Source organism: Sprattus sprattus (genome assembly GCF_963457725.1).
Source record: "Sprattus sprattus genome assembly, chromosome: 13".
Lineage (NCBI taxonomy): Eukaryota > Metazoa > Chordata > Actinopteri > Clupeiformes > Clupeidae > Sprattus > Sprattus sprattus.
The window spans coordinates 15,214,527-15,229,048 of record NC_137911.1 but is presented as its reverse complement, the minus strand read 5'-3'; the positions used below and the strand labels follow the sequence as shown (position 1 = coordinate 15,229,048).

General features: G+C 46.5%; 1 protein-coding gene across 1 annotated transcript; it reads left to right on the top strand.

The window, feature by feature from the left end:
• Positions 1-2,447: 2,447 nt before the first annotated feature.
• Positions 2,448-13,619, top strand: luzp1 (leucine zipper protein 1; the record flags this gene model as incomplete). The annotated part of the gene is made up of 4 exons (XM_080849729.1): positions 2,448-2,777; positions 3,117-5,792; positions 12,610-12,837; positions 13,321-13,619. 3 exons carry the CDS (start codon positions 2,448-2,450, stop codon positions 12,808-12,810), a joined length of 3,207 nt encoding a protein of 1,068 aa, XP_080705855.1. The 3' UTR covers positions 12,811-12,837; positions 13,321-13,619.
• Between the last annotated feature and the right edge of the window lie 903 nt (positions 13,620-14,522).

The window sequence follows — 14,522 nt, the reverse complement described above, 5'->3', positions numbered from 1 at the left end:
CTGCAGCAGGGGTTGGTCTAATATAGGGATATTCTCTCAGGTTGTTCTCATGTTGTCCTCAGACCAAACGCAAATCCAAAACAATTGCAGAAAGAAAATGAAAATTAAAAGTAATGAATTGAATAAAAATATGGTTCTCCTTAAATGTACTTTTTTTTTTCTCCCATTAAAGCATAGACCCTGAGTTATCACTGCTTAACATCGCAGAGTCATCCAGTGTTCACAATGTTTTGCAACATGAACAAAATGCGTGCCCTTGTAGCGGTCAAGGTGAATTCTTTGCAGTGACAGTGTTATATTATTTAGCAGTATGTGCCTGCCATCACAAACACTGATGATTAATATACAGACAGCACCTTCAAGTCTTTCTGCTCAGATTGGCTGGACTTCAAGGTCCCAGACCTGATACCCTTGTGGTGATTGTCAGGGAAACCGGTGTGTTTGTGGTTACTGGAAGGTGGATCAGAGAGGGATTTATTGAACGATGCAGCAGAATATATACACACACACACACACACACACACACACACACACACACACAGTACAAAGGGGAGTCCGGCAGGGGATCGATAAGTGATGATGTCTGCAGATGTGAGAGGCGCTAAGGTCCGACGGTGTGGGGCTGGTGGGGGAGGGGGAGGGGAAGGAGGCGGGGCGAGCGCTGAGGTTGAAGTACAACTGGAGGGAATTGGAAAGCTCTGGATTCCTTCTGAAAGAAGCTTTCTGTTTTCACTGATATTCTCTGGTATCTCTATTCTCAGACATCAGACAACCGCCTTGAGCTTCATCATTGACCTTGAACAGGTTGGGTAGTTGGATAAATGTCGTCCGTGTTGTGAAAGCTAAACATTACACAATAGTTCAGGTAGAGGGGGGATATTCATATTTGCTGTTTTAGTGTAGAATTCATACTTTAAGAAATAGTACTGAATGGTAAAATGTGTCTCTAAGTATTTTGCAAGCATTTGTATTTTAGAGGTACGTGTTTTTTGTGCATGAAGGTACAGTCATGCCTGGCTGTGTGAATGATTGCCTGTGCTGCCCCCCACCCCACCCGTTGTCATGGCGAGAGGCGTATGTCATTGAGGTTTGCTGCTGTCAGCAGAAAGCGAGCAGGAAGTCGATTGAGTGACGCAGGTGGGACATTAGCACTATGTATGAGGAGCATCAAGGGCCGTATCCAAGGGCAACAAAGAACAGCTGATCTCCTTTTGTTCTCTGGAACGGTCATGTGTCTGTACATAATGGGGTGTAATAAAGTCAGGCTCAAAGGTTTGGGTTGTTTTCCATCTTATGTGGCCTGATGTCAACAGAAAGTCATAAGCAAGAGCCATTTAGTCAGTGTGATTGCCCTGCATAATTTATGTCGTAAGCAGAGGCATTTAACTCCCGTTAAATCTGCATGATGATAGTTTGCACCATTATGCTTCAGTGTACATGTATGTTTTTTTGTTGGTGTGTGTGTGTGTGTGTGTGTGTGTGTGTGTGTGTACCCGTGTGTGTGTGTGAGTGTGTGCTTGTACCCGTGTGTGTGTGTTTGTACCCGTGTGTGTGTGTGTGTGTGTGTGTGTGTGTGTGTGTGTGTGCGCACGAGTGCGCTCGTGTTTCCGTGCTTCATTATTCCTCTTGACCGGTGTCCCACCTCCCTGGCCTCTGTCTGTGTGTGTTGCTCTGTGTGTTGTTGGGCTATCCCGCCGCCTCTCACAGTTTGTGTTGCTCTAATCAGGCAGAACTGTGAAATCATGTACTGAGTATGCAGCTCTTCTATGGAGCCCCATCCATTATGGGCCAACTAACTAACTTGCATCCTCAAACCCCTCTGCGGTTTCCCCTGGCCTCTCTACCCCAACCCCATAACCTGTCCCTCGAGTGCAGGCATAGGGGAAATCCTGCAGATTTTTCCAGTAATTGCAATGTGATGAATGAACTCTGTATATAATGTATATTGTTTGTATATTAATCTCTGCATAGCAGCTCTGGCATACAAACGTTGTATGTCATGCGTGGTGTCTGTTTAATTGAAAAATAAATACTTGGCTTTTGGCCAGAGCGGATGATTTATGCATTTATATACATCTTGGTGCACATGTTCTTTTGAAAAGTTTGGCAGCAGTGGGTTTTTGTTTCGTTTTTGAATTTCAATGTGATTGGTTTTGTATATGTTTTTTTTTGTATTTCTTTCCTTTGCATGTAAAAGTAATGATAATTGTCCTCTTCTGTTTTGCAGATGATCATTTATCTGCATCAAACGTAGAAGAGTAGAGGAACATTAAAGAAGAGAGTGTGTTTAAACTCTACGGGACCTGACACATTACATAACAGGAATAAGCCTTTCAGAACCCAGCAGTACTGAGAAAGGACTGGCCACGCAAATGCATACCTCCCAAACAGTCAAATAAATCCTGCTCTGGAAATAGCAGCACACACTACACCGCACACAATCAGCCATGTCCGAGTTCAAAGACACCACCAATCGTCACTTGCGCCACAAGCTGCAGAGCCTGGGCCGTCGTCTGGATGAGCTGGAGGAGGCTACCAGTAAGCTCCAGAAGGCAGAGGACGAGCTGATTGACCTCCAGGATAAGATAATTCAGAACGAGGGCAGCAACTCGTCTCTTCTGGCCGAAATTGAGATACTGAGAAAACGTCTGCTAAAGATCGAGGGCAAGGATGAGGAGATTCGCAAGGCAGAGGAACTGTGCTGCTCGGTCCGGGAGAGGCTGGAAGAAGAGGAGCAGCTAACAAAAGGACTGAGGGTGGAGATAGAACGACTTCAGGTAGGAAGCATGAGTACCGTAGTCTCTGAGTGCTTATATAATATTGTGATTGCAGTGTTATTGTGACACAATTCACAAGTAAAAAGTTGCTTTTTATGGGTTTTTTTTAAGCATGAAGTGAAATGAGAGAAAGTTTCACCACTGGCTAGCTTTTCTGTTAAAGGCTTTATAAGGTTCTATGCAAATCGGGTACCCTACATAATGTAATTGTAAGATATTTGTGGGAGAAATTCAAAATGTGAAGGATCTGAGATTTTGAGACGACGGGCATTGTTAAACGCTCCGTACTGAGTTAAAGGAGTTTGTGAACTGAACTGAGCTTCCTTCTCTTCCTCACAGGCAAGAATGGCTGAGTTGGAGAAGCTAGAGGAAGCTTTTGGGAAGTGCAAGTCAGACTGCACCCAGCTGTGCCTAAGTCTCAATGAGGAGAAGAACCTCAACAGAAAGCTCTCCACCGAGCTGGAGGCCCTGAAGGCTCGCCTGAAAGAGGTGGATGCCTCGGAGACCCGTCTGGACAAGGCAGAGCAGGCCCTCACCGTCGAGCTGGAGAGGCTTAAGGGTCTCACTCAAGCCTTCATGAGTGAGCGGAAAAGGCTAATGGAGAAACAGAGGGAGGACGGGAAGATGATCCTTAAGCTCACTGAGAAACTTGAGCAACAGAAGAACCGCATCAGCTCGACGGAGGTTCGCAGGGAGTCCAGAGACCTCCGGATTGAGGATGAACTCTCAACAGGCCTCACCAGGAAGAAGAGCCTTGACTACCTGAAGTTCACTGACGATGCCGGGCTGAGAAATAAAACGGAGAACGAGAAGAACAGTCAGGAGGGTCAAGAGGACAACAAGGTCAGGGACCTGAACCAGGAAGTCGAGAAGCTGAAGAATCGCCTTAAGCAGCTGGAGCTTGTTGAGGAAGACCTGAAGAACACAGAGTCTAAAAACTCAGAACTGTTAGAGAAATTCCAGCAGGAGAAGATCCGAAGCCAGGCCCTTGCCGAGCAAGTTGAGCAGCTAAAGACACAGATATACGGCACTGGCAGCAATGGAGGTGCAGGCAACGGCACAGCGAAGGTCCTGGAGAATGGCAAGGTGGAGAATGAGGATATCAACGTCAGGGGAGGATTCCGTCAGGAGAAGCCGAAATACAGGAGCGCTGCTGCTGCTGCTGCGGAGCCTCTCGCTTCCAAGAACAAGAGCCGAGACGTGTCCCCTCAACAGAGGAAAGAGACCAAACTGCGTAAGGATCTTAGTCACTCAGCAGAAAGCTCTCCCAAGTCTGTCAGGAGGACGCTGAGTCCCGCACACAAAAGCAGACGAGGCCTGAAGGCTGGGACGTCTCCAGCTTCTGACAATGGCCTGAAAGAAACCGGAAGAGGTGCTGAAGAGAAAATGGCTGGAGGTATTCAAGCGTCCAACGTTGACAGCAAGAAGGTCTCCGTTCTCAGCCGCTACCCCCCTGCTGCTAACGATCAAAAATCATGGAAGGCACCTCTGAAAACAAGCAAAAGTGATGGTAAGAAGACCGGGGTAGACAAGTTCTCCAAGTTGTATGTTGGTAGTGACAGCGAGTCCAACAGTTCAGATGTGGTGCCCGTGACTTCTAGCAAGGCTGTGGTTGCTCTCTCAGCCGAAAAAGACCCTGACCCTGAGGTGTTTGAGAATCCCTCCCAGGATTCCTCAGCAGAATTGAACATCTCCAAGGCTAATGGTTCCTACACCGCGTATCGGTCCAATATTTCCCCTGCTGTAGCCAGTGACCAGGGATCTGAGGGTCACTCTTCAGCCTCAGAGAGTGAATCCACTGGATCAAGGCCATCAGTAGGGGACCAGGAATCTTTATCTGCCACAGCAAGTAGCAGGTATGCCAATCCCAAGTATCCCAGATACTCCCGTGTACTAGACTCCCATTCTGAAGGGTCTTCTACCAGAAGCTCCTATGAAGAGGAAGGACACAGGGCTGTGATGGCTGAGGGGGGCTCCCCGGAACCCTCTCACACACTCTCAGGGATTGAGATTAGGAGGGTCTGCAGTCCACGGGAAGCACTGAGGTCCAAGGCAGTCATCAAGCCAGCCATCGTTGAGAGCGACCGCAAAGAGGTCATGGGCGGGTCAGGTGGCGGTGCGGAACCTATGGCGTCTAGCGGCAAACCCAAGATCTCCACCAAACCGGTCCTGACCAATAAGATGACGAGCAGCATCACCATCTACCCCAGCGATCCAAGCTCATCCCGAACCAGCAGCAGGAGCAGTAGTGTGTGCAGCGAGCCACTGGCGAGAGAGCGCCACACGTCCACCAGCAATATCATCATCAGCCCCAGCGAGCTGCGTGGCAGTGTGTCCATCCCTTATGAGATCTCCATCCCCAAGAGTGAGATCACTCTTAGGTCGTGTCAGGACGGAGCTGACTCCGCCGACCCTCCCAGCATTGTGGAAACAGCCCGTGTGGAGACTCACTTAAGGTCCCGGAGTAGCTTCAGCTTGCAATCTCCTGAGAGCACCTCGGATTTTAACAACGACACAGAGTCAGGCTTCGAGAGCAGCAGTAGCAGCAGCACCACAACAGTCACCAGCTGGAGAAGTCATGGGCAGAACCACCACCACCACCACTACCAACACCACCACTCCTCCTCCCAGGACGACTGCCTGCCCGAGATGAGGAACGTCACCGTCCGGAGCACCTGGAGGAACCGCGAGGCCCTGTCTGTGGACGAGGTCAGCCGCGCTCCCCGACTGGATGGTTTGGAGGACGAATCAGAGTCTACCTGGAGAGCGTATCGTGCCACTACTGTGTTGGACACAGAGGAGACGGCCCCCCCTCCTCCGCACGCAGAGGGGCGTGGAGGAAAGCTTAGTCCGGCTGAGGTGTACATGCGGAGGATCACCGGCAGGGAGGCCCAGGAGCCAGGACATCGCACCAGGGCCACAGCATCACCCTCCGACAGTGGGGTGGGGAGGACTGTATCCCACGAGCCTGTCAGCTCAAAGGAGCGCCAAGCCTGGAGCCGAAAGCACCCCACAGTAAGTACCTCTGTCTGTACCACCACACACACACACACATCCACCATTAAATAATATTATACATAAACTCTGTTCATAATTTATTCAACATTAATTGTGTCATATTTGATTGATTTTAGTATCCATTACTGATTGTCCAAGTGACCCTTTTACACTTTTGCACTGCGAGGCAAGTCTTGTTCAGTTCAAAATGTCACAGATATGTACATTTCACAGATATGTCTGATTGATTTGCACAGATAGGGAAGTGGGGAGTCTTGGCACCTCTCTGGTAATGTGGGAATATGGCCAATGATTCCATATCTTTAACACCTGCGGTTCATTCCTGTAGCATTCCGGCTGTTTGCCAGAACAGTCAGAGTGTCACCTGTACACATTTGACAGCGCGAAAATGATTAATGTTTCCTTTCAGTGGTGCTTGGCATCCATTTTCATAGAGTTTAGTTTTCATTGGATGGCCCAGACTTGTCCTGAAACACTGTATCTGGAACATGATGGTGGACTGAGCAGATAGCCTGAGAGTTTTATGTTCCCTACTCCCTGAGCGCTTGGGGAAAAGAAAATCTGAGCGTGAGGGATGTCTTCGATAATTTTTGCTGTAACTGAATGCCTGGACATGAGAGGTTTTTGGTTGCAGAGCTCCCTGCTCATTCTTCGATCCCCCTGCGGGAGAGATGAGTGCCTATAGTCGAGTAGTGTGCCTTACAGTGGGCCCATTTGTTATGTCGTTTTTCGTATACAGTGTCTCTCAAAAGTATTCAACACCCATGAAGGTATCCTTTCCTGGGTTACAAAATACACTTATACATATTTCCCCAATTAATGTTATTGTGAAGAATTACGCTCCAGTATACATCCAAAGGCAAAATAAGCTATTTGTCTACTAAGGCACTGCAAGTTTTTGTTTAATGTGAGAAACACTGTTCTTTTTGTAGCCATCCAAGTACTAATTATCAGTTTCATACACCTCCCCCCTTTCAAGTGAAAAACGCACTTACCTTATTTTAACTACTTGGCCAACAGTGTGTCTAGTGTGCGTTAATACATCTAATGTGCTGAATAGAAACAGACAGGCAAAAAATATCCTAGACCATTAGTGTGGGTTTTCCCCCAATGCCAGAGTGTACTGTGGTGCTTGGGACAGCACTTCTGAGGCCTCTGGTGCACAAGTAAGCACAAAGAAAGGAGAAAAAAAGGATGGATGGATAAAGCAAAGGAGAGGGAGGGGTAAAACGGATATTTAGGGGAGGGAAAAGGGATGCCTGAACCTTAGAAGGGAGGTGAAGACTGCTCCTCTTTTTCCACACTCAAGGGGCCTTTAATGTGGCTTGCCTTTGCAGATGTCTGGTTCTAAGTGAAGATGGGCATTGTTTGTGGTTTCACCCTTATGGTGGCAAGGCCTTTACTCTCCTCCCTCCCCTCATGAAGCATTCACATTCTTCACCTTCACATAGCTGGCCTCTATTCTTGAAATGGGTTGCTTGTAAGTTTAGCAATGCAGTGTTTTTAATGATTTTTTTGTTTATATTTGTGTTTATTGTTCATAATTGTTTATGTATTTCATGAGGTGTATGAAATGATTGAGGTAGACAGAGATGTGCTTTATTTTGGTGTGTTTGTGTGTTTTGGGGGGCTATTGTAATTCCTGAAATATTAAATGTACTAAAATGTATATTATATCCTTTAAGGTAGTGTCTTGAGTTAGGGGATAATTTGATTGAGCAAATGACAGCGATTACAGTGTAGAGATCATGCTTGCTGAAAGGTTTGCCGCCACTTCTAACTTCTTAAAACAACCCCAATAGGTAGCTTTAATGTGGTATGACAGCATAATACCTGATATTCTCAGTGGGTTTTCTTTTGATGTCAGATAATTAATGGCATAGGACTTCCACATGAGAGTGTATTTATCCCGCGTACTTCACATGATATTCGGAGGAATTCAGCCCCTTTGATCACAGTGTCTCGGCATAGCTGACTAAATCACCTTGTTCGCAACTGGGTTGGATTCATGTCATACCCCGCAGATCTGGCGATTGTGAACATCCACAAATAACGTCATCATGCGTCAGCTCACAGATTGGGTTGACGGCAATCTCCATCGACCCCGTGTCGTTCTGCCTTACAGAAAATGAGCTTGACCTTTCTCCTAGAGTTTAAAGGCCACCGTCCACAATGGGTCACATTGGCTGGTGAATAGAGGCGGCCGGACAGGCCTGAGCAAAATTGATTCGCCTCAGTCGCTCGGCTTATGTCACGCCAGCCTCCAGTCAAAACAAACAATCTCCCATTCCCAGTTCCTGAAAGAGCCGCAGCCCCATCCAGCAGTGTGAACGGCCAGAAAAGTGAAACTTCTTCAGTCAGCCATGTTAATTACTGCACCATCTCCACCCCTTCTCTGTCAGCCATGTTAATTACTGCACCATCTCCACCCCCTCCTCCGACACCCCTTTATTCCCGTAATCAGCACTCCCTCTCATTACAGGCTGTAATTGAATCATTTAAACTCTCTGGTACTCGTCATCCAGAAGCTTGGAGCCCCAAGATTCTCTAAACCCCCCTCTAAAAAACTCTCAGTAACTTCTCCCTTCTCCCCCCCCCCCCCCACACACACACACACCACCACCACAGCTTAAGAAGAGTCTCGGACCTGACACAAAGCGGAATTCCACTTATTTATTACGAGTGTCCGGGATCGTTGCTTAAGTAAATTCTAGCACACTTCCCAAAGGTTTGCTCATTTATCTCCTTCCTGCCTTCACCACACACACACACACACACACATGGCAGAAGCAAAACTCTAAAAGCACAATACCAGCTGTGTGCTGATGAAGTGTCTTGGTTGTGTTGGGGGCTCAATCCTTCATTGTCCACTTGAACTCACACACACAAACAACCATACATACACATACTGTAATACACAGACACACAATTTTCATTTTTACATGTAAACTCACACACACACACAAATACACACACACACACACACACACACACACACACACACACACACACACACACACACACACACACACACACACACACACACACACACACACACACACACACACACACACACACACAAAACCCAAAGTTCAGACCAGAGGAAGTTACTCTAAAAAACACCTCATTGAAATTCCAGCCCTTTTTTTTGGTTACAAGATGATGCAATTTTGTAACACAATCCTTATTGCCAGCCTTGCTGACCAATCAGAGCACATTGGACTCATCAGGAGGGGGAGCTTAAAAACACAGGAGCTCTTACAGATTGTTTCAGACAGAGGATGAATACAGAAGTAAAGTATGGGAAACATAATGTGTTTTGGAACTTTTGAAGCATGGACATCTATTCTAGTATACCCCCAAAATAAAATGCTGAACATTGAAATGAGCACAAGAGGTCCTCTTTAAGACCACAGTAAGGAGCAGGAGGAGGCCTGAGGGTAGGAGGACCAGTTCTGTATTTACTCTGCCTTCCTCAGCTCCTGCCTCTACATAACACTCAATATGGACATATCTCCAGAGCACACACTCTTTTTATAAAACACACTTACACCGTTTGTTTGTTTTTCATGTTTGACTCCCTTAAAGAGAAGACGAAATGGGCTCTTGCTGTGGTCATTGGCTACGCTGTCATGCATTCCCCAGAAATGATTAGGGATGCCAGGAGCGTAACGCAAACAGATTAATCAGTCACAATATTGACGTGTGGGCAGTTAAGGCCGGTTGAAATAGTTGTTAGGTGGAAATAAAGTTGAAAAGAGGCATATCTTTCTTACAGTAATGTTTGAATGTCCTGTCTTTGATCCCAGGACCGGTGTTTCACCTTGCCTTGTGGGACACACACATCTCGCCTTAAAGCAGGAAGAAGGAGTTCTGTTCCAAAACTAGCAAGCTAACTACCTAAAAGGCATGCACAAACCTTGCAAACACCAACAACAGCCCAGTTGACACTGATAGAAGCTTGCCAACACACTAACTGGTGTCTTTCGGCACTATAGCTGGCAATGTCATACTGTGAAAGCTTTTCTTCCATTTTTGCAGGGTATTCCAGCCCAGTACACAGAACTAAATAGGGCATATCCTGGATGGCTAGTTGGAAAGATACAGGTGTTTATCTGTCCTTCACATGATCATATGCTATCAACATGAATTTGACGTTGGTACCAAAACTAGTTGCCTATAAATCCATACCTCAAAAAGTGTGAAATTGTGTTACTTTAAATACAATAAGTCTCAGTTGTGTTCTTCGACCTATGTATCTCAAGGGGAGTAACATGTTAACCATACTGTGTGAATATACAGTAAATGACCTGGTTATGGAATGATGAACTGCCTTTATAAATAGGTCCCTTGCCTTGGCATGACCGTATTGGAGCAGATTGTTTTGTAGGTTTTAGTCTTTAACTGTCCGTAGCATATGACCCAGAAACACATTTGACCAGGACACGCATATGACCAGGAAAAACATACAACAGTAGGGAAATGTCAACCTCCCCAAAGTCCCCCAGAACTGGAAGATCATTTCAGCATTGCCCCTCCATGTGAGTCATGGCACATTTGGGTCCAATGACCAGTTCCTGTTTGGTTCACGTTCTAAGGCGAATCAAATAGAACGTTCATAGCACCTGGCACCGAGGACACAGTCAGTGTCTGCCTATTGACAGTGGGGTGTTGCCAGCCTACTGGCCAGATATGCACACAGCCACAATGGACTGCAGTATTTGGTGTACAGTTACCAGGGGGTAGATCAGAAGAGAAGAACATCAACGGCAATTAGGAACACTTGAGAGGAATATGACTCATGTGAATGCACTTTGGATAAAACCCTCATTAGTATTCAGAACTACTATTCTAGGTGCTCGTTTTACTACAGGATTTAAAACATTGTACCCCATTTTGTACCCTAGACACGGCTGTGAGCGTTGATTGGTATTTGAGTTGTCACCTCCCTGTCAGATAGTGTCATAGCCAGAGTACTTTATATTCATCTGTAAGGCATGTTGTAAGGTATTTGTAAAGGAAGAGGAAGAGGACAGATTTTTGGGTTGTTGGTGGTGTGATTTACTGTCACACATAAATAAACCCTTATGTTTTTCAGGGACACTTTAAGTAAGCAGATGTGTTATGAGTTGTGTTCCCGGAGGCATCCTCCAATTCCCTCTTTGTCTGTGTTCTAATTTAGATTGCACCATATGATGGGTGCTCCAGTTTGGGTCACAGCGGTATGGTTTGAGTTGAAACTGGGTCAGGTTGGAGAAGGCAACAGAGAGAGAGTCCAAACGTGAGTTTTCCTTGGACTTTAAGCCAGCTCATGTTGGTTGGTGGCTGAAAAGAAGAAAAAAAAAGAAAGAAAGAAAGAAAAAAAGACACAAAGTTTAGGTATGGCGGCTAGCAGGGATAATTGACTTAATGTGTCTTAAAAGTGTGCTGAAACTATTAAAGTCTTTCCTTGGATAAAGTTTTCAAAAGCATAAATTAGACCCAACAAAGTTGAATTAGTGCTCCTTTGAAATGCATTACCTTGGGTGTAATGGGGACTGTCTAGTTGGAACAGACCCCTGGCACAGCTTGCCTCTAATGGGGAATGATATTTATAGCCACCTGAAATGTACGACCGTTGCAAAAAAGAACAGATGCAGCATCCACTGCTTGGAAACATGGTTACAGTTAGATGGAGGTGCATATAAAAATACTGTGGGGAGGAGGGAGGGCCTTCATTTTGATAGCTGTTGCTAAGGCCGACGGTGCAGATAATGTTTTAAATGTGCAGAGGGAGGACTCTCAGGTGAATGTGGTGTGGGGGTGGATTTGGGTGGGGGAGGCGGCGGGGGGATTGGTTGCGTGGTGAGCTGTACCCATTGGAAAGTGAGGTATGTAGCATAATGGCATAATGTTATGGTAGAAACGCTTGAAATAAAAGCACTCTTTCTTCACAGGATCCCTCAAAAGCTTTTGTTTTCAGTTCAAAGCTGCAGCAGCTAAAAATACCAACACTCAGCTGTCTGCCCGACGCTTTTTGCTAAGTGAAAATAAAATACTTCGACCAGCAAGAAGGATGAAAGTCAGAAGTTTAGACAATAGTGCATGAAGGTTCTGTCTGAAAACTACATATGGAACAGACAGAACCAGAGCTGGTCTTGGTGCTGTGTCTGTTCTAGAATGAGGTTCTATGTTGGTGTCATCTCACAAGGTTCTGCCATCGTGTTTTAGCCTAGATGGATATGGTCAGTGGATTTATATATCCATATTCCTTTGGGGCTTAAAGTATGTACGTTAAATTCAACTTGTACGGTCATTTCCTCTCAAAGGGGTGGGTAGTGTGTATGTGTGGGTGGGGGTGGGGGTGGGGGTGGCGGGGTTCTTTCCTTGCAAATGTTAAAGGAACAGGAAGTTGCCATGTTGGGGCAGGACTGAGTGTGGTAACCCGTTTCCTTACCGCCTACCCATCATGCCCTGGGGACCTAGAGCTCCATTATGAGCGATAAGCGTCGATCTGCTGCAGCCTGTTGCTCAGCACTGCCTCGACCCGACTCGCTAATCACCAGCACTTTCAACAGCTTTCACTCTCACAGTCAGGGCTTAGTGTTTAGCACTTCGATGGTGACTCATCCGTAAAAGGGGACATTCAGTTGTCTCCTCCGCCCTCTCCTCCTGTGAGGCATCTCTTCATCAGAGCTCTCAGTCAGACTGTTGAGCCCAATGTGGGTCCTCTCCACTGTCTGTATGTGAACTGAATGAACCCTAAAGATCCTTCCATCAACCCGTTTTCTCTATTTTCTTTTGTTCTTTGTTATTCTTCTTTCGTCTCACACAGGCGTCGGATGAGAGCGAAGCACAGCCAAGTTCATCGAGAAGGCCATTGCCCACAACCCTTGACCCCTACGAGCGGTCGCCCAGGATGGAGAGCGGCAGTGGCGGTGATGGCGGCGGCAGGATGCCGTTGTCTAGCAGGAGCGTGGTGGGTCGAACGCCAGACCGGAGCAGGGTGGGCGGCAGACGACACTTAGACAACTGACCCCGCGGACGACGTCTCCCTCGCACGGTAAGCCAACTCCAGGCCCAAAAACGGCGTGTCAGCACAAAGACGCCTCAGTTAGCAGCGCTCTTCAAGCCTGTAAGTCTGGGCTGACAGAATCATGGCTCGGCTTGCTGCTGACTCTATCGTGCCAGCAACCATCAAACGCAATCCTTTGGTCGCTGCTCTTTTTTTAGGCTTTAAAATAAGTGTTGTCGAGTCCCACGGGTTCCTGCCCACTATTCTGATCGTAATTAAGGAAAAGTGAGTTTAATTACCCGTACAGACATCAAACTACCGCAGAGCAAGTTTCTGACTATTGCTCTCTCTCCCTCTTCCCCCCTCTTTTCCTGTCTCTCTCTTTCCCTCTCTCTGTCTCTTTTTTCTCTATATTTCCCTCTCTCTGTTTTGCTTCCCTTGTCCCTTCGTTTCTCTGTTTTGCTCACTCTTTGTCTGTCTCTATTTCCCTCTGTCTGTCTTTCTCTCTCTTTTTCTCTCTCTCTCCCTCAGATCTGGCTCTTTCAGAACAGGCCCTCATATGCTGGGAGTGAACCTCAAGCGCACCCTTTGGAAAACACAAGTGGCTCTCTTCAAAAAAGAAAAGAAAAAAAACAGAAAAAAAACACACACACGCCCTCTGCATTAGGTTATTCATAGAGGCACAAGCCCCTGCTTTAACTGCCTTGTGAGTGTTTGACCAGCTTCAGCACCTCTTCTCTCCCCTCACCTCCTCGCCATCTTCCTCCTGCACCGGCCGTTCCACACTCTTCTGTAACACCGCCTGTAAGCACACCACCTCCAGATGGACATCAGCCAACTTGCATGGACCTTCTACAAAGCCCCTCTGCTTCCTGAAGAGGACAGATACATGGGACTCCCCACATGTGATGGGTGGGAAAGGTGTGTTTGTGAGTGTGTGTGTGTGTGTGTGTGTGTGTGCCATGAGGCCATCCCTGCCACGAGGATGATGGTCATGGTTGACCTCACACTGCAACTGAAGTGAGAGCTGATTGATGGTGATGGACTCCTGACACCGACACTAGCAGTGGATTATCCTCCCAGGCCATCAGATGGATTAGGAGCATTTTGGGGACACTCCAGGCTTATTCATATGGTTTTTAATCATGTCTCATTAATTTGGGTCACACCCCAATTTTAATCCAGTTCCTCTTTCTAGTTTGGGTTGTTTTGTTTAGCTGTACAGCCTAAGGGGGCAGAATGGGCAGTTTCTTTTTTTATTTGAGGGTAGTTTCTTTTTTTATTTGACCCTGCCGTGTCCCTTTGCCTCAGCACATCTCCAAATGCACAGAGGTTTTCAGACAAGCCTGAGTAAAACTCAATCTGGGGGCTGAGTCTACATCCGTCGCCAATGCAAGCAACCATATGCCCGGGTTTTCCAGCACATTAATTACTGTGACGACATGCAAAACCAGAAACCCTAACACATCTGAGTTTGAAATGAAACTCAGGCAAAACCTAAAGGTTTGCCTGTAATTTCACCAGCCGTTTAGAATTGCCACTTTTAGTAAGTCACAATATTATACAAATTAAAAGTGTCATATTTCCATGGTAAGGAAAGAGCTGGCATTTCCATGATCTCTAATTAGGCTCTAAAGTCAGGCACAGCGTTGGTGACGTAGCTAAAAAAACTCTGATTTCCCGTAAGCGTGCAGATGGATCATGATGTGAACAACCCTGAAGGGGCACAGTGT